The 21,184-nt window shown below is 26.8% G+C and overlaps 1 protein-coding gene across 3 annotated transcripts; it reads left to right on the top strand.

Moving 5' to 3' along the window:
* The first annotated feature begins 3,007 nt into the window (after positions 1-3,007).
* On the top strand, positions 3,008-20,017 carry LOC100205519 (probable myosin light chain kinase DDB_G0271550). 3 transcript variants are annotated; one of them, XM_065800573.1, is made up of 9 exons: positions 3,008-3,393; positions 7,883-7,917; positions 8,333-8,408; positions 8,504-8,846; positions 10,369-10,495; positions 10,900-11,134; positions 13,640-13,688; positions 18,366-18,437; positions 18,589-20,017. In XM_065800573.1, the coding sequence occupies exons 2-9, from the start codon at positions 7,908-7,910 to the stop codon at positions 19,825-19,827; spliced, it is 2,151 nt and encodes a 716-aa protein (XP_065656645.1). In that variant the 5' UTR covers positions 3,008-3,393; positions 7,883-7,907; the 3' UTR covers positions 19,828-20,017. The 3 variants fall into 3 exon arrangements, with proteins under 3 accessions (XP_065656645.1, XP_065656646.1, XP_065656647.1); XM_065800574.1 differs by lacking the exon at positions 3,008-3,393 and adding an exon at positions 3,764-3,891; XM_065800575.1 differs by lacking the exon at positions 3,008-3,393 and adding an exon at positions 5,886-5,942.
* Positions 20,018-21,184: the final 1,167 nt, after the last annotated feature.

Below are 21,184 nucleotides of genomic sequence, written 5' to 3'. Positions count from 1 at the left end.
TCGTTTGATTAACCAGGTCACTATCTTTGCAAAGCAGACAAGTTTCTTTTAATGTTTTCAACATTGTATATTTTATTTTAAGATATATTTAATAATTTATCTAAAATTAAAACATGAAATTTAAAAATAATATTTAACAACATCAGCATATGGCTCTTCAGTTTACCAAGTACATATTAGTGCATTTTGAGCATGCTATGCTGGTATTTTTATATTTTTATAATTTGTAAAGTTTAAACTATATTTTTATAAAATATTATATGAATCTCTCATTTTTCGCTGAATTATCACAACTTATTGACAGCAAGTCGTATGGGTTTAGTTTATTTTAAAGAAAAAATCCACAAAGTGAGGTCAGCAATTATATTTATTACTTTTTTTGCCCAAAATGAATTTTGGTGGGTTTTGGATATATTAAAGTAGATAAAATTACGCTTCGAATGATACCAAATTCATTTATATCCAAATTTTGTCCAAGTTTGCCCTTTTTTAGGCTTATTTTGACTAGACTATTTAGCGGTTGAGAGCATTTTAACACTTCTTAATTATTTGCTAATTTGAATTTCTTTATTTTCTTAGTCATTTTCTGTTTTCAGTTCTAATTTATGTTTTTATATATATTTGTATGCTACGGTTATGTAGAATTTTTTTATACATATAGGGCTCGGCGATAAGACAAAATGTGTCTTCTTATTGTGTCTACTTATCCAGCCATTAATTTCAATATATGTATATGCCATGTAAACATTCTTTTACGGCAGAATAAATTAAAAAAAAAAAAAAAAAAAAATCAAATAAATAAATAAAAAGAAATGAAAAAAAAATTTTAAAAACCTTTTTTTAGTTACATTTCCATCATTAACATTTTTTAACTTGATTACATCCCTAACTATATTTATACTTCGAAGAGTTAGTACTTGTTTTTTTTGTACCACTCTCATTTTATCATTTTCTAGATGTTGGTGTCTATCGATACGCAATTAATTTTTGTTCCCATGTCAAAAGAGTTTTTGAGCATATTACTTTTAAAAGTTTTCTGCAAAGACAAAATGAAACCGTCCATCAAAATAATGTTTTCGCCAACTGCAAAGAAGTTTTTTATTTTCGGTGGAGTTTTTACGAGCACTTATAGTCGCTATGACACTCATATGGTCACTATGACATTCATATGGTCATTATGATATTCATATGGTCACTTGATTTTAAATTACAATTTTGGTTTCCACTCAACATCAACTCAATTGTTAATACATTTGAAACACCATCGTTTAAACCTGAATCTTTGTGTTCTCAATCACCAGAATTTATGCCAGTACCACCACCACTAGCATCTGCAACTATCACTATTTGAACCAGTGCCAGCTGAATTTATACCAACATCATCTAGTATCAATGTATACTGTATAACATGAGCTCTTAAGTCGAAACTTATCTCGACAGCTTTGCAACAAATGTTTTTCATCCAACTCGTTAACACAAAAAAGATAAAAAATGTTGAAGTTTAATGATTCAAAAGAGAGTGTCTCAAAAAACTTGAAAAACTCGAGAGATTAAATGATGTTGACTTTAAAAAAGCAGCAAAGTAACCTAGGAAAGGCTGGAATATATATATATATATATATATATATATATATATATATATATATATATATATATATATATATATATATATATATATATATATATATATATATATATATATATATGTAAAATATGTTAGTGTATTTTACAAATAGAGTGCTCAATGTTCTTAAAGAACAGAGCAATAGTAAATTAGTAAAAAACACTTATCTAACTTTTTTCTTCTACTTGACGTTTCACCATTGCTGGATCATCAGGAAGAGTATATATATATATATATATATATATATATATATATATATATATATATATATATATATATATATATATATATATATATATATATATATATATATATATATAAATATATATATATATAAATATATATATAAATATATATATATATATATATATATATATATATATATATATATATATATATATATATATATATATATATATATATATATATATATATATATATATATATATATATATATATATACATATATATATAGGAACCCAGAAAAAAATAATAATAATTATAATAATTTTTACTAATTATTTAAAACTTAATATTTAAGTTCGTTTTTATTCTTATTCAACATCGCATTTTTTTTGGCAAAAGCATTTGATTCTTTGAATAATCGAAATCATACCTCTACGCTCCGGTTTGTAAACTTTTCTAAATCAGAATAAAAATGTAAAGTGACAATGAGACCGCGGTTTTAAAACGGTGTTTCTTACAACGTCCGCTTCTCAGTTTTTAAATCAGCCTACTTTCATCGGTCGTTTTTTATCCAAGTGTTCTTTTAGTTTCATTGACTTTTATTGAGTTATGAGAATTATTTATGTAACTCCCGTAGAATTAATTATGTAACTCCCGTAGAATTAATTATGTAACTTCCGTAGAATTAATTATGTAACTCCCGTAGAATTGTGTATTTAATTCTCCCCAAATGCAGCGGTAGAATGAAAACTTTTTTAATCGAATCAGGTTTTTTAAACTATTATTTATTTTTTGATTCCACTTTATTCTCCTATACATTATTCTAAAGATATTTGGTTTTCAAAACAATTGACAACTGATTTTTAAGACGTGACAATTTTGACTTATGTCACAGTTTTACCGCCATCATGTTAGCAATATCAGAGAAAGTATTTAAAAATATTAATTGGTAAAAAAAATTTCAATATCAGCGTAGATCAATGGTTTTTTAAAAGAAGAATAAAGTAATTATTTAGGAATACGTTTTTGAAACTGAGATTCATTGCATACAATATAATATTCATCACATATAAAACATATAACTTCATCATGCATGTTTGACCCTTTTTCCATTTCGAAATGGATTGCCTAAACTTGTAATCCTGAAATCACAATAAGACGTTGGCTTAATAAACTTCAAACAAAATTTGCTTGGCGTTTCCAACTTTTTAACAAAGTTATTTATTTTAATGCGTCATTTCACAGCTTTTTAAATGACACTAAGATCTTTGAACTGTTATTAATATTATGTTTTCGGTTCATTTTACACTTTTTTTAAAGTTGAAAAGTATCTTTTAAGAAGAATTTAGAATTTAATTTTTTTTTAAATAAAAATATAACAGTAATACGGTAGAAAAATTAAAATTAAAAAGTTAGTAAAAACAGGATTTATAATAAATTCTGGTAACGTTCTTATTTGTTACTACGCTGAAGATTCTACGTCAGTTCAGCTTTGATTTCTTTAAAGTTTACTTTAAACATCTTTTGATTTGCTTGTCAAAATTTGATGAAGATTGAATTAATGCTGTAGAAATCTTCGAAAGGTATATGTTACCATATGTTACCACAAAGTTTATCAAAAAATCTTTTGTAGTAACATGTGCTTTATCAATTTGTATTTTGGATATTTTACAAAAGATTCCGATGTTTATTTGTTTTTCCCTCTATCAACGTTTTTATCTTAAATACTCCGACTTTAGAAGGCACAATATGTTAAGTCGGAAGTAGCAATATGTCAAGTCGGAAGTAGCAACTTCTGAGTATAATGTCAAGTCGGAAGTAGCAACTTCTGAGTATAATTTCAAAATGTTTGCGCTTCATGTAAACTTATCATTAAAGAATTGTCAGCCAAATAGTTTCATAACAGTGTTAAGTGTTTTTAACAATAAAACCAGCTACCCGTAGCAAATATAACTAGCTAAATGCAAAATAAATTTAAAGAAAGTTGTGTCCTGCGAAATGAAACAAAATGCACAAAGAAAACCACTCAACTCTATAAAAAGCGTTTAAAAAGTTAATCGAGATTTCAGTTTTAAACTCAAGTAAGTTTTCATTTCGTTTAATTGTTTGGTAAAGACTCAAAACAATAAGAATTGTTCTTCAACTTTATTTGGTTATAGCCAGTAAGAATTTTAAATAAATGGCTAACAAGAATTAGTAACGTTACCTGACTAGAAAATTTGATGCACGCTGCTTGTGATATACTCAATTATGGAGTGGCGTAAATGTGGGCTATGTATGGTTATGGTATTTATGATACTTAGATTGTATAAGTATTATAGCCACTATTGGGCCGTATGTGGATTGTACCTGATAGTAAAATGAGGGTCATGCGTAGATATGAAATAAATCCCAAATCCCCACATGGCACTCATTTACGTCATTGCATAAACTGAGTGTTGCTATCATTTAATAAAAGATAAAAAATTTTCTTGTCAGGTAATAAAAAGTATATATTTTTTAAAAACTAACATAGATATAGTATGATTGTGTAACTTTTTCATAAAACTGCCTTTGCGTAAATTCTATAATAAATAGTTCATAGTTATAACTATAACCTTTAGTTAATGGAAAAATCCTGTTAATAAAAGTTAGCGAAAATTTGTTTTTTAAAAGTAGCAATGATGTAAAAACATAACTTTATTTAAGAAATAAGAGTTTTACAATTATTTAAAAATAAATTAAAAGATTTAATTTTTACGATAAAAGTTGTTTAATTACGGTATCAGTTATGGTAATATCAAAGCAGTCAAATAAACAACAATCAAACGGCAGTCAAGCAAATGACAAAATTATAAAATGAGAATTTAAGGAGTCAAAGGAATAGCTGCACAGTCAAAGGAATGACTAAACATTTTAACGAATGGCTAAACAGTCAAAGAAATAGCTTATCAGCCAAAATAATAGCCGTGATAGTAACTCTATTAACAAGTTTCACAGTTTTTAACACTTTTCCTAATTGGTTGCCTTTAAATCAGTTTTTGCTCATCGTTAATGAATAACCAGTAAATAAGTTTTAAGTTAAAATTTCTAAGTACCTTTTTAACTTTTGTAAGTTTCTAAGTACTTTTGTAGCTGATAATAAGTGTTATATTTCAATTGTAATCCTATTAATATAATTATTGATTTGGATTACGTTGGAATGAAACACATTCAAAAACTGCTGTGTATAAACATGTTACATTTATGAATTTTATGTTTAAAAAGCTTATATTTACGATAAGTTGACATTATTAGAACTTATCTTATTTAAGTTACAAATCAAAAATTTATTTTGCAACTAGGTTATTATAAAATTTTGAATAACGCTTTGGGGTGGGAGCAGATATCCTTAGACAAACAATTAAATCTTTTATTTAGCCTAAAAAGTGTTTGTTGTTCTATTTTTTTATTCCTAAAATGTAATTTGGGTGCCTACATTTGAGGGCAGCAAAATTAGATTTTAGGAATAAAAAAGTAGAACAACAAACACTGTGTGTGTTTATATATATATATATATATATATATATATATATATATATATATATATATATATATATATATATATATTTATATATATATTTATATATATATATATATATATGTATATATATATATATATATATATATATATATATATATATATATATATTTATATATATATTTATTTTGCTTTTAATTTCATTTTTTTTTTCCTTTTTTTTTTATTCAAATGTTTATTTACTTTTTCAAGAATTTTATGTTTTATATGTCACTCCATTGACTAGTTTGTAACTATATGAGTAACATCTAACCAAATTATATTAATTTACGATGAGTATTTGTAAATTTTTATTAATATAGTTGAATAATATATATATATGTGTATATATATATATATATATATATATATATATATATATATATATATATATATATATATATTATATATATATTATATATATATATATATATATATATATATATATATATATATATATATATATATATATATATATATATATATAAATTAATTTTAATAAAAAAGGCAGCGTATAACATTTTTTTAAATATATTTTAGATAAAATAATATATTAACGAAACTTCGTTGACCTATTGTGGTCAGCATCATCAGGTAAGGAAAAAACGTTACAAAATATCTATCTCGTGTCGAATTCTTGCTTTATTTATCTCCAGGGATTCTCTAACTTTTCTGGAATGACTGCCAAGTATTCTGGAATGACTGCCAAGGTTTTAGGATTCAGCCAATCAAAAGTACCACGGCATGTTCTAGAATGTTCTGTGGCTCCTGAACTCGACCGTTTTCGATTTTTACAGGCTTTTTGGTGTTCCGCACTTCTTAAAATGATTTTCTTTTTGGTCACACCAATATATATATACTTCCACATGAACATTTAAGCTCGTAAACACCCGGGTTCGAGTTCGGTGGTAGTTTTGTTTTGTTGTTGCATAGTATGTTATTTAGATTGGGAGGTGAAGTAAATATAACTCTGATGCTTTGTTTTCTAAATTCTTTTCGGAGTGTAGGGCCAACAATAGGTATCGAAGGTAGTTTAATAAACTTATTTAATTGTTTAGATGTAGTATTTTTTGAAACGCTGTCTAAATAGTTTTTGGTTATTTTTATAAGATTACTTTTGTTATAACCGTTTTCTAAAAATGTATCTATGATGAAATCAATTTCTTGTGAGAGGTGTATTTGGGAGCAGATTTATTTTGCTCAACAAAGAAACCCTTTAAAGACGCCAGTAATTATGCTTGGGTTGATGTTAGAGTTCGGTTTCATTTGAACGTTGGTTATCGCATCCTTACGGTGTATTTGAAATTCATAAAATCCGTTCATTGTATTTGTAATAGATATATCTAAAAAGTTAAGTTGTTTTCTTCCGTTTTCAAGTTCAACAGTATATTTTATGGACGGGTTTTGTTCATTTAAATTTTTAAGAAACAGTTCTTGTTTTTCTTTCAAATCGAAGCGAGCATGGGTATCGTCTACATATCTTTTGTAAGTTATTGGTTGGAATGAATTAACAAAGGCTATATTAAGGGCTCTTTTTTCTATATTTTTTCAAAATATAGAAAGAAAATCAAAACTACCACCGAACTCAAACCCGGGTGTTTACGAGCTTAAATGCTCATGCGGAAGGATATATATATATATATATATATATATATATATATATATATATATATATATATATATATATATATATATATATTGGTGTGACCAAAAAGAAAATCATTTCAAGAAGTGTGGAACACCAAAGAGCCTGTAAAAATCGAAAATGGTCGAGTTCAGGAGCCACGGAACATTCTAGAACATGCCGTGGTAATTTTGATTGGCTGAATCCTAAAACCTTGGCAGTCATTCCAGAATACAGTATAAGAAAAGTTAGAGAATCCCTGGAGATAAATAAAGCAAGAATTCGACTCGAGATAGGTATTGGGCAAACTGTTCTAAATAGAGATGACGGGGATAATGTGAAAACAAAAACTTGGGGACCAATTTTGATAAAAATTGTCAACTTTTATATTATTATATAATATATATTTTTCATAATATATTTTATATTATGAACAAAACGTCATTTTTATATTATTTTATTGGTTTTTATATTTTACGCTTTTTAATATCTTCTTTTTTAAACGGTTGGTTTTATGTTATTTTTTAACGTTTTTTCATTACCTGATGATGTTGACCACAATAGGTTAACGAAATATTAATATATTATTATATCTAAAATATATTTAAAATATAGTAATACGCTGCCTTTTTTATTAAAATCAATTTATATATTTATAAACATATCGTATAATAAGAAATGACTTTTAAAGATTTTCCAACAAAAAAAGTATTTTTACATCAAATAAAAACTGGTCTTATTATTGGTTTTATATCTCTAAATCAAGTCAAGTATAGTTAAAAAGTGTCAATCTTTATCAAAGGATGTAATTTTTAAATTTGTAAAAATAATTGACAGTATAAATCTAGCATAAGATTTTAAAATAATTAAAAAAAAAGTGTCAGTCTTGAAAAAATTTTTTTAATTTTAGAAAAAATTTCGAAGATCAAGAAGTAATGACCATAGGTAATATTTGAATGACCATAGGTAATATTTTTTACTTCTGTACTATTTGTACAAAAACCACAGAAGTACATCTTTTATGCATATTACAGGTTTCTTTACATAAGATATAAAATATTTTTCATAAATTTCCATATTTTTTAATTTTACATTTTGTAAAAAACCTTGTTTGTCAATATTTACCGAACTTCGCGTAACCAGAAACCTTGTGTATTTACTTTTAACAACTTTTGCATTATCTGAAATTAGTGGGTAAATTTTTTAGAAATTTTTATGTTACCTGAAACACAGTACAAAAAAACTAACATTGAAAAAAAGCATGTTTAGATGTGTTCTATTCTAATTTTTGCAAACAACCATAAAAGTATCCTTAGTATTACTAGTATCCTCACTCGTTTTTCCTCCTTTTTTTTACTAGACAAGAAGCTTGAACGTGTTGCTAAAGAAATAATTAGTTACGACGAAAAGTACGAAATTCTTGAAGAGCTTGGAAAGTGAGACTCTTTATACAATAATATACTTTGTGTCTTTTATATACTTTATTTTATTAGATTTTGATATTATTTTTTTGTGCTTCAACTTTTTTCAGAGGTTCGTTTGGCTCTGTAAGTAAATGTAGAAACAAAGAAACAAGAGTTCTTGTGGCAGCAAAATTCATCCGCAAAACAGCAAAATCGAAAGTGGAATTTGAAAATGAAGTAAATGTTATGAGGAAACTAAACCATAAATACCTAATAAAACTTTACGATGCTTTTGAAACAAGACGTCAACTTATAATTGTTATGGAGTTAGTTTCTGGACAAGAGCTTTTTCAAAAATGTGCTCAAGAAGAGGTTCAGCTTACAGAGTATCAAGTAGCTCGATATATGAGACAAATACTGGAGGGAGTTAATCATATGCATGAAAAAAATATTGTTCATCTTGATTTGAAAGTAAATGACTTAAATATTTACAATTTATAAATATTTTACCATCTTGAAGATTAAAAATTACGTATTAAAAACATTTAAGTATAATTGAATTTATATATATATATATATATATATATATATATATATATATATATATATATATATATATATATATATATATATATATATATATATATATATATATATAAAATCAATATATTATATAGATTTTATAAATATATTATAATTTATAATATATAATAAAAAAAATTATAATTTAGCTACAAATCAATATATACAAATATGTAATTATACTGGTACTAAATTTTTTATCGATTTGCTTAATAACGCTTAGATATTAATATTTAAACGTTATAGAAACTAGGTAAAGCGCCTACTGTAAACTGCAAATCGCTTGAAGATTATTTTACCAGTTATTTTTTAGGCTATAAATATGACTCGGCCCTGTTCCAACCAAAACACTTAGTTAATGGCTATCGCTATTGTCAGTTAATTTATTTATCGTTAGTAATATATTTAAATGAATAAATAATAATTTAAATTTAAATATTTAAATAAATAAATAGTTATATATTTAAATGAATAAAATATATTTATTTAAAGCAGAAAAGCCACGTACATTTTGAGAGGGCATAACCAAACACTGGAACGCCAGCTTGTACAAAATTGTAAAGAACAGCATAACTTTTTTTCGAATAGAGTAGTTGTCACATGGAATGCGCTTTCCCAAGCAGCAGTGAACGCTCTATCCGTCAATGCTTTCAAAGACAGCATAAAAAAGTAACTTTTAGAGACACAATTGCTGCTTTGTCTGTAGCTTCTGTGTATTTTTTTCGTCATCATAGAGGTGCCTGGTGTAGCATTCCTTTATCAAACTATAAACAGATTTATTGTATTTGTTTTTTTTTTTTTTTGTTTTGTTTTGTTTTTTTATCTCGGAATAATAATAAATAAATAAAAAAATGTGATCTTTAATATAAAACTTTTTCTTTTTTATTTGCAAAAAAGTTCACATTTTAAATATTAGACCAATTAAAAAATGTTTTGTCCTAAAAATGGCAAAGAAAATATCAATTTCTCTTGATGCGCAAATAAGAGTAGTTAAGTTGTTTTCTCAAAATCAGTTTACTCGGACATGGCGCGTTTTGCAAATGAGCTCCTTATTTGGAAAAATGTTCCAAGTTTGATAGGTTTGGTGCAGAGTTTACATAGTTACTATCGTCATTTCTTAATGAAAATGCTTTGTTTTTTTCTAATTAAAAGCTATGATTTTAATTTCTAACTAGTTAAAAGTAGCTAGAATGCTTGAATTTAACTAGTTTTTTTTGGAGTTGTTGCTTGAAGTTACTGCAGTTACTTTTAGAGCTTCTTTACCAGCAATATGTTGCCTAATTACTATAAAATTTGTAACTATTTTTAGTTTACGATAATGACAAAATAAAGCTATTTTTTTTTTTTATTGTTTTGAGATATTTCGTATAATTTGTTTTATGACAAAAAAAAATTTTCGTTTATGTTTTAGCCAGAAAACATTTTATGTTCGGGCATCATGGATGAAGATGAGATAAAAATTATAGATTTTGGATTTTCAAGAGAATTGAAATCTGAAGAACAAAATAAAGTGATTTGCGGAACAGCAGAGTTTATTGGTATTTTAACTAGTTTTTTAACCATTTATATATTTATAAATTTAATTTAAAATTTAAGTTTAAAACCCTGAAACTGAAAGACCATTGTTATGGAGAAGAATACTTTTTTTTACAACTTATTCATTACAACGACTGCTTCCACTTTGGCTTCTATTTACTTCATTTGACTGCCTACGAGATACAAACTGTGCTTGCCATTTTACTAGATATCTTGATACGTCATAAGATCGTTGAACAAGTCAATTGACACATCCTTGAAAGAATTCCCTATTAAGTTTAATCTCATTTGACTATCAGTATTTAAACCGTGGTTTGTTAGTACTTTATTTCAGGGTGTACGTTTTTCACACAAGTGTCTTGGGTGTGTTTAAGTTCAATAAAAGTTATTTAATTTTTCATTTAAGCTCCAGAAGTCATATCATTTAATCCCATCACACTGAAGACAGACATGTGGTCCATAGGAGTTATCACGTATGTCTTAATTAGCGGTATTTCTCCTTTTCTTGGTGGCAACGATAATGAAACATTTGATAATGTTACTATCGGAGACTATAGCTATAATGTTGAGGACAATATCTTTGATACAATTTCGGAAGAAGCTAAAAACTTTATTGATTGTTGCTTACAATACAAACCATGGTAAATTAAATGACTTAATTGATTACATTATTGTTCTAAGTGTTTTGCAACTGATATCTTATTTTCAAAGTTTTTGTTTTTATTGTTACCCTTTACCATCCATATTGTACTTTTTTTTAAAATACTTTTATTGTGGTTGTTTGTTTTACTAATAGTCATTGTTGTTCTTTGTCATACTAATTGCTATTGTTGTTTTTTGTCTTGCTAATCTTTATTGTTGTTCTTTGTCTTACTAATTGTCATTGTTGTCCTTTGTTTTTCGAATACTCATTTTTGTCCTTTGTCTTACTAAAATTTATTGTTGCCCATTCTCATACTAACTTTCATTGCTGTTGCAAAATAGAATTGTTTGCATCTTTTTTTTTTTTTTTTTTTAATAATAATAATAGTTTTGAATTAATAGAATTTTTAACAAATAACATAGTTTTTAAAAATCAACATACTTTATAATATAATAATATAAGTTTTATCAACTTCTTTTAAAAGTGCCTTTGCACTTTTAAAAGTTTGATACAACTTTTTCTTCATTTTTTTTTTTTTTTTTGTCATTTAAGGAAAAAAAATTTGGTTATACAGTCTGTGGCCACAATATTATGATCACTTCAGTTTTTCCGCATATTTTGTTTTCAAAGTTATTTTAAAGTAATTTTAAGGTGAGTATATTATTATTACTGACTTATCATACAATACTGGCATTTATCAAATAAAATAGAAAAGAAAATTTCTTTATAATCATAACCAATGTGAATTTAGGTGTGTTTTAAGTCAGCAATGTGAATTTTTGTCAATTTTTAAAAAAAATGTTGTTGATCTGTCACATACATTTTTTTTTTATATTTTACCAGTTTTTTTTTTGAGTGAAAAGTGTTTTATTATTTTTGATACATTTTAATAAGTTACTATAAATAGCAAACATTAATATATAGGACCATTTTATTAACATTTTTAGTGTAATAAGTTGTGATTGAAAATTTCAACAAAAATTAAACCTGGGTAAGGGTAAGGACATAAGTCCAAGCAAAATTTCAGAAGTAAAAGCACTTTTACAATATTTAGAATGTTCACAATGGGAAATATGTAAAGTTTTGCAACCTTTTGTCAATAAAATCAAACACAAAATGAAAAACGATTTCACTCTTTCTCCTTAAAGGAATGGACGGAGTGGGTCAAAACGTAAAACCACTCTCAGGACAAACAGAATTATAAGAGATATTTGTCTGGAAAATAGAAAAAAATCATCTCTCTTGTTTCGGAGCGCACAGTGCGGAGACGCCTGGCTGAAGTTGGTTTAAAATCACACAAACCGGCTAAAAAACCAATTTTAACTCCAGCAATGATAAAAAAGAGATTGCAATAGGCAAAAAATCATAAGTATATGACTATTAGAGTTTGGAAATGTGTAAGTTTATCAATTTTGAATGAAATATTTTTAAAGAAGTGTTTAAATATTGACAAACTTAATTACAACCACACTATGATGATTTTTTCAGGTGTGTTTTTCAGACGAATCAACTTTTGAGATCTGGACAAAGCCATCTTCGTCCGAAGATGATCAAACAAAAAGTACCATCCAGATTGCATTGTACAAACTATTAAACATCCAACTAAAGTTATGGTGTGGTCAGTTATCAGTGGTAAACACACAGGAAGACTATATATTGTCAATGGGATGATGAACCAAATACAGTATCAAGAGGTTATGGAGAGCAAACTTATCCTCCAAATACAAGAATGATTTCCAAGTAGCAATATATTTACATTTATGCAAGATAGTGCTTCATACCATAAAGCTAAAAGGATCACAAACTTTCTTAAAAATAAAAATATCCCTGTTTTAGATTGGCCAGGGAACTCTCCTGACCTGAATCCGATTAAGAAATTGTGAAACCTCGGAAGAGATTTCATTCTCAAGAAGGAAATCTCTTTCGAGGTTTTAACAAACAAAAGGGATTTGATTCAAAAATTGCTCTATCATTGGCACCACAATGAAAGAATTAAGACAGCAGCAATAAACTTTATTAAAAGTATGCCAGACCAAATAGCTAAAGTCATTTTGTTGAAAGGAGGAATGACAAAATATTAATATTTTTTTATGACTTGCAATCAAAAAGAGTAATTGTTTGTTAAAATGTGTGTATATTGGTTTGAAATATTATTTTATTATTAAGGAAACATGTTTTATCAATGAAGTATAACTAATATTGTAATTGTACTTTTTTTATACTTTTTACAAACCCTTGAAGTTAAAAATGCACAAAAAATGTAGGTGATCATAATATTGTGGCCAGGGACTGTAAGTTATGTAAAAGTTAGTTACTAACAAGTCTATAATAAATACAAATAAACACTCGAGGAATCTCTATAGTCTATGATTAATTTTAGACAAACTGAAATTTTTCTTTTTAGCCATAGAATCTGTGTAATTTTTTAGCTATAGAATCTGTGTAATTTTTTAGCCATAGAATCTCTGTAATTTTTAGCCGTAGAATCTCTGTAATTTTTTAGCCATAGAATCTCTGTGGAAGAAGCACTCAATCACAAATGGCTTAATAAAGTAAGAAGTTCTTTTTTATTTTTTCAAAATTTATTTATACAATTCATAAATAAAATGAAGTTAGCACAATATGGTTGTTTTTTTTTTTCTCTAGAAAAAAGAAATAAAAGCGTAGAATTGCTTCAAATATTTTATTTTAAAATGGTTACGCAAGATAAACTAAATGATAATTTGTCTGACTATTTTGCGCGAAGTTCGGGAAGTCAGACAAAAAAACTTTGTATTTCTTGATTATACGTTTTTCTATTACCCGAAACAAATTTGTTCTTGCGGCATTTCTCTGGCCTTAGAAAAAGAATAATGAAATATCGCGTAGCTTTAGGGAGTTTATATTTATTTATTTGTTTTAAATTTAAACACAGTTTAAAAGTATTTAAACAGAGTTTAAAACAATAATTTAGTGTTCACAGTTGCAATCAAAAAGAGTTTATTTTAATTGTATAATAAAATAATGAAAAAAAGAAAGCGTTTTAGTATTTCCATTATTATAAATTTGTTCTTCAGGTATTTTTTTGAACAATTATTAAAACCAAGTTGACTTCCCAAATTTCGTGCAATAAAACATTGTCTAGTTTTGTTTGCTAAAATGGTTAAGTTTGATTTATTTTTTAAAATAGTATCTATAAAGCAGTTCTACGCTTGTATCACAAAAAATAGAATGGTTATAACAAATCTAAGGGAGAGTAGGGTAATGGCGAACGCCAGGCAACTCCGAACAGGGTCAAAACAGCATAATAGAAAAATATATTTGACGATTTCTTTTTGCCTGCTGAGAAGGGGTCCCATGCTCAGTTCTAGATGTACAGTAGTGTAATGAAGTTGCCATTTTTGTTCACAATAAATTGATTCTAACTTTTTCTAATGATTTCATGCAACTTTTTTCTTGAGAAACATTCCTGTTGTAGCTACTATATGGATATAATTCTTCTTTTGACATTGTTGTTGCATAGTACCATAATGAAGGAGTTTTTACCACGTATTATATTTAGGTAAGGTAATATAACCTTAATAGATTAGTTGTTTCTCAATTGTTTGTGTCTGGGGAAATAACGAACAATCAAAGGGGGGTATTTTCGAACGTCTTAAGTGTCAACACATGGGCGTTTGCATCTAATTTACCAAAAAAGGAAAAACTGAAAATGTTTAAAGAATAAAAAACTCAACCATTATTACTAGTTCGCCAAGTAGAAATGTTTTAGAGTAAAATAAAAATAGGAAGGAACAAGAAGTAAAAATACTTCTCCCAAGATTTTATCTGTGAATTTTGCAGTTAACTATAACAATTAGCATTTTATTCGTTATTACACAACATTTTTTGTGATTACCCCACGGTGTGTTAGGAATTGCCCATGTAAGTAGAGCCATTCAAAACACAAATGGTTTTACTTTTGCCCTATATTTTTAATTTATAATAAGATTTATAAAAATTGTTTTTGAGGATTTGTGATGAATAGTTAAAATAAACGAAAAGCAATAAATATGATCAATTTCTTTGATCATATTTATTGAACTGGTGTCTTTATTCCAAAATGATCTCTTTTTCTCAAATTTATTTTCTTTAAGTTATAAACTTTTTTTTTTTTTTTTTTTGGTACTTTTACTTCGTAAAATTATTTAATGAAGTTGATTAAAAAGTTAATAAATATTTTTATAAAAAACTTTATTGGCTGATGCAGAATGTAAAAATATGGGCTTTCTTGTTTTTCAATTTTTCTTTAACTACTAAATTTTAATTAAACTTTTAAAAAAAAAAGGTTCACCATTTTAATCAGCATTTTAGCGGACCATTGGTACTTATGTTAAAAAAAATGGTTGTGGTCACAAGAATTCATAAAACCATATTTTAACATAATTGTTAAAAAAAAAAATTAGCTCAAGTTATTTTTAGCGTGTTTTGTTACACTGTGACGTCACGGCGTGATAATTTTTGAGAAAAATATAAAATTGCTTAACTAAACTACAACCCAGTGGGCACCAGGCATTCTTCAGACGTCTTCCGGTTGATGCATGCTTACTGGAAAGCAACTTTAAAGTTGCAGAACGTTGTGCGTTCTTTTTATATAAAAAGCGCTCAACGTACTTTATATAAAAAATTTCTGCTTCTTACCTAAAACCAAAGAAAGAAACCAAAGACAAAATTTAATCTTTACATAGCATTGCACATTCTAACATCCAGTGCATCCTAAGTTAGTCCGCTTTTCTCTATGCTATTTTTCTAAGTCGACTCTATCTGATTTTTACTCCTATTTACTTCTGTTCTTCCTCAAACTCTCTTACTCTTGGTTTACTCTCGGTTGAAACAGGTTATGATGCTCTTTAGTAAGCTGAACTTCCTTTTGCGGACCTTGGTATTTAGTCTTTATATGGCATATAGCTGAAGGAGGATAAACCACAGCTCCAAAACCAAAGAATAAAGAAATGTTTAATGTATATGTGTGTGTATATATATCTTTTTTGATAAATTGTTAAACTTTTGGCCATGTCATAATTTATTTTAATAAAAATCTTTTAATAAAAAATTAGCATAAAAACATTGAATATGTGCATAAGAATCGAGAGGTCTGAGGTTCAAGGCTAGTTCCGGCCATATTAGCGTTATCTTAACAAACAGATAGAAAAAACTCTTGGAAGTAAAATTTTCATTCAGTGAGCTTAAAATGTGTGCATATTCAACTTTTTATGCCAGTCAAGAATCTTTTTTCAAAGTTAAATTTGTTATTTATGGTAAAAAAAATACCAAATTAATAACTTAAATGATGAACTAGGATAAAAAATTACTACCTTGGTGGAATGAAATACGCTAATTGTTAACTTGGTAAATGACTTTTATTAATTATTAACTTGATAAGTATGGGTCTTACTTATCAACTCTAGACTTATGAATAAATCTCTATAAGTTTTTTTGATGAATATATATATAATATTCTTTTTTGATTGTTATCAAATTTACTCTAATATAATAATAGGCCTTGAAAAAACTTTTTTTGTCATTATTACTTTCAATAACAATGCCACTGCATGGAGAGACAAGTTGAGCGTGGTGGTATCAGAGGCGTTGTGAGGATCGATCTTGGGATTTCTCGCTTACAAAGCAAACAATACACCTCTAAACACTTGCATGCCAAAAATAAAAGGAAAACAGCACACCAAAGAGCAATTTGCTCTTGCGAAGACCAAAATAGTAAATTTTCACTCAAAAATGCTGCTAATAAATTTGACATACAACTAATAACTCGTTAAAAGCGTGTCCATTGCATAGGTGGAACAATTAGTAGTGATTCAAATTCATGGCTGCAATAACAATTTTAATCAACTCTTATCCGTTTGGGGCATTGATTAGGGCTGTCCTATTTGTGAAAAGGCCTACCCAGGTATCCCACAAACAAAATGAGTGGGTACTTGGTTATCCGTTAAAAAAACCATATTTTTTAAAAAAGTCAATTTTATAAACAGTCAATAAAAAACTTTGATTCAATGATGTCATTTATTTAGAGTTTTTCTTTTTCACTTATATATAAATTTTATTTTATTTGTCTATGTTGCTCAAGTCAATATAAAAATATTAAGATAACTTCTTTTTGGTACTGAAGTCGCATGTGTGCACATGTGCTTGATAAACAAGTAGGAGAAGTAGTAGAAGTAGGAGTTTAGATTTACATAAAGAAAAATATTGTAAAAAGGAATGAGGAAAAAGTAGTGTGTATCTGAATATAATAACCCTACCCGGGCAGTAACCAGCAGGCAGGTTCCCAGATGCCTGGGTACCCTTCAACAGCCATTGCTTTGGTAATAGTTATACTAATGTCATCATACTAGTTATAGAGTATTTGTAACAGCAAGATCAATCTCATCTGTTTTCTAACAGTACTAGAGGGAGACCGGTACAAGTTTTGCACCAACCGGTGTAGTCATAATTTGAGCATCAGAGTCATTGGCAATATTTCACTGTTCAGAGTCATTTGTTGCATACAAAACATTTTTGCGCATTTTTAATTTTTAGTTTTACTCTTTTTCTTGAATACCCTGGGTATTCAAGAACATTTTCTTGAATACTCTTAAGGGTATTCAAGAACATTTTAAAATATGTATTTTTAAAACATCAGTTGCAATAATGGCATGACAATGAAGCTTTTCCGTTTTTAAACTCAAAATTAATTTAATGACAAACTAAACTCAATTGGTTTCACTTTTATGGTAGTATTTATATTAAGTATTTTATGATTTACCTTTATCAGATATTAGGTAAGAAAAAAAGTAAACAACCAGCCTGTTTAGTAACCTGACCGTTTTCTAGGACCTATGAAATTTTCAGTGAGATTTATATAGAGTTTTTAAATATGCTTGTGAACAAATGTTTACTAAGAAAATTACTAATTACATAGCATACTAAACAATTAGTAGGTAATTAGTATACTAATTATTTAGTATATATTGTTGTTTAGTATATGCCACAATTCTAAAAAAAACCTAATCTAAAAATATATATTTTTTTAGAATTATGGCAGTTATATACTAAACAATTAGTATAATAATTACCTATTAACTGTTTAGCATCCTATGTAATTTATCTTATGTAATAATTTCAGTCAGCATATATATCTAAAACAATATGCTGACTGAAATTTTCTTAACTGTAAATAGAACTGTGTTTTTTTACAACTATTTTTTTAATTTTAGCTAAAAGGTTTACAACTGGTTTTGGACAATAAAGAAAACTTAAATCAATTTTTGAACCGTCGAAGATGGCAGGTGAAAATTTTTATTTTACAGGATTTACATTTTATTTTTTATATTTTATAATTTTTGAATGTTTATATTAGTTTTGAGCTAATATTTGTACTTTTGGCTATTAATAAATATTTCAATATACTATTAATATAGATATTAATAAAATTTCTAGAGAATTTTCAACACCGTAAAAGCAGCCGGCAGGTTTTATTCGATAATTAAATCAAATTTCGATAATCAAGAATGTACTGACTCTGACCCAGATGATAGTATTGAAACAGAGTTAACATTTAACAGAATTTCAAATCTTGTCAAAAAAGATTTAAATTCTGATTTGCAAACCTCTTGTTCTCAATCACATAAAAAAAGCGAAAAAATTGATGATGTATCACCTTGTAGTGTTTTACAAGATGTGTCAGGATACCATTCGGATATTTATTGTAATACTACTTATAGATCCACAGATACCAATAACAACAACATTAACAACTGCGTAAACTGTGATGAATTAAAATGTGATAAATTTGAAAAAAGTCAAATCGAAATGGAAGTAGGCAATGTAGAAAAAATGGAAGTTGAAAAAACAATAATACCAGAAACGGAAATTACACCCAAAAGTAGTATAGAAAAACTTTGTTTTTCTTCAAGCGTTAATATAGATGATTGTGTTAAAATAGTAACCAAAGAGGAAAGAATGCTACGAAGAAATATTGATAAAAAAGAGAATTTTATGTTAACTGCCGAAATACAGCAAAAACATCGTACTAAACGACTTTCAACGAGCGACTGCGAGTCAATTCAAGAAGACGACGATGAACTAAAACTTGCTATAAAAAAAAATAAAGACGGAAGATCGAATGAAGAAACTTCAAAAGCTCAGATTCAGGATCAAGGTTACCTACAGTTTGAAAAAAATGAAGTTACAGCTAAATTAAAGATTGATAATGCTTCAAAATCTGATTCAATAAAAAAAGCGGAGCCATTACCAAATAAAAAAGGCTTCGAAAACTCAACCATAATAAAAGAAACCTCACCAGTATTACAAACAAAAGGTAAATCAGACCAATATCCCAATAATGAGAAATCTGAACAAAATCTTATTACGTTGAATCAAACTAACATTTCTCAAATTCCAGAAAATGTCCAAAACTTAAAAATAAGCAAAATAGATTCTTGCAAAATTTTTGACGTAAAAAATGACAATAATCAGCAACATTCAAAAAAACTGTTTTTCCAAGAGAAAAAACCGGCGCTGAAGAATGTGATCTCTGTCACAGACAAAAAACCTACAGCAAAAGTAAACTTTGTTTTGGAGCACAAATCATTAGCAAAAGCAAACTCTACCAAAGAGACAAAGCTTAATGCAAAAGGCGTCAATATAACAAACAAAATTGCATTTTTTCAAAAATAAATTGTGATTAATAAAAGAAAAATAGTTGAATGGAGTCTAGGACAAGCGAAGATGCATTTTTTACCTTGTTAGATCAAAAAATTTGCATTGTCAACAACATTGTTTGTTTATTAACTGAGCGCTTATAATAAGATTTTGTCAAAAAAATTAAATTTGTATTTTCTATTTTTTATAAAGTAATTAAGCTCAATGGAAACTATCATAGATCACAGGGGAAAAAATGGGAAACAGGGGAAAATGTTATTTGTGGTAGTTAAACGTTGCTATCCTCAATGATGACGCTACAATGGTAAAATCATTATTGTATTTTATTATGTCACCTAGAGTCTCAACTTGCTGACGCCCTCATAAAATTACAAGAATACTACAAAGATCGAACCCTTGCAGACAAAAAGTAAAAGGAAATAAATTAAGGCAAGCAAAAAATACAAAAATACAAAAAGAAATTCATAACTATTCCTAAATAAGTTTTTGTTATTTTTTTGTTATTCGTTGTGCTTGGTTTCATTTATGACTATAATATATATATATATATATATATGTATATATATATATATGTATATATATATATATATATATATATATATATATATATATATATATATATATATATATATTTATATATATATATATATAATGTGCTTTTTATTAATTTTTGTTGTTGTTTTAATACTTAAATTATATAATATCGAAACAACATATGTTGTTTTGATATTTAAACTCAAATTTTTCACTTTAAAAATCAAATATTTTTTTCTTTTTAACAACTTTACATATCATTTATTTATATATTTAAATGGTAGCCTATATATATATTCATATATAATCAAACAATAGTTAGTCTTATATTTTGTGCTCTCATCATGGTAAATACTATATTTACGTCACTTCTCCAAAAAATTGTCGTTAGAAAAATATATACAAAAATGTTTATAGAGATTTTTTATAAACTTTTTCGACTCCGTTAAAAAATTCGTTTCAAAATAAGATTTAAAATTTAAAACCAAAAAAAAAATTAAAAAAACGAAATCCGAGAACTACATTAATCTTTGTTTAAAATAATTACGTATATTTGGTATCAAGCTTAGTTTGCTTTATTAAAAGTTTTTTTGTTTCATCTTTGTGTTCGTTTGTTTTTTTAAATTCTAGTTGCAATAAATTTTTTTCTAATAAGATTTAGCTTTGTTTTTAAACTTTAATTATGTGCTTGTAATTTCAAACATGATTTTCGGTTAAAAGTTTGGTATTCAAACAAAACTTTATTAAAAAATTATTTCTACAGTGAGTTATAAGCATAAAACTCAAGTTTTGGCTGAAATACTCGCTTGCGGAGTACACGCGCTCGCAGCGTATTAAA

The sequence above is a fragment of the Hydra vulgaris genome, chromosome 06, assembly GCF_038396675.1.
Source record: "Hydra vulgaris chromosome 06, alternate assembly HydraT2T_AEP".
Classification (NCBI taxonomy): Eukaryota; Metazoa; Cnidaria; class Hydrozoa; order Anthoathecata; family Hydridae; genus Hydra; species Hydra vulgaris.
This window is presented reverse-complemented; position numbering and strand designations above follow the sequence as displayed.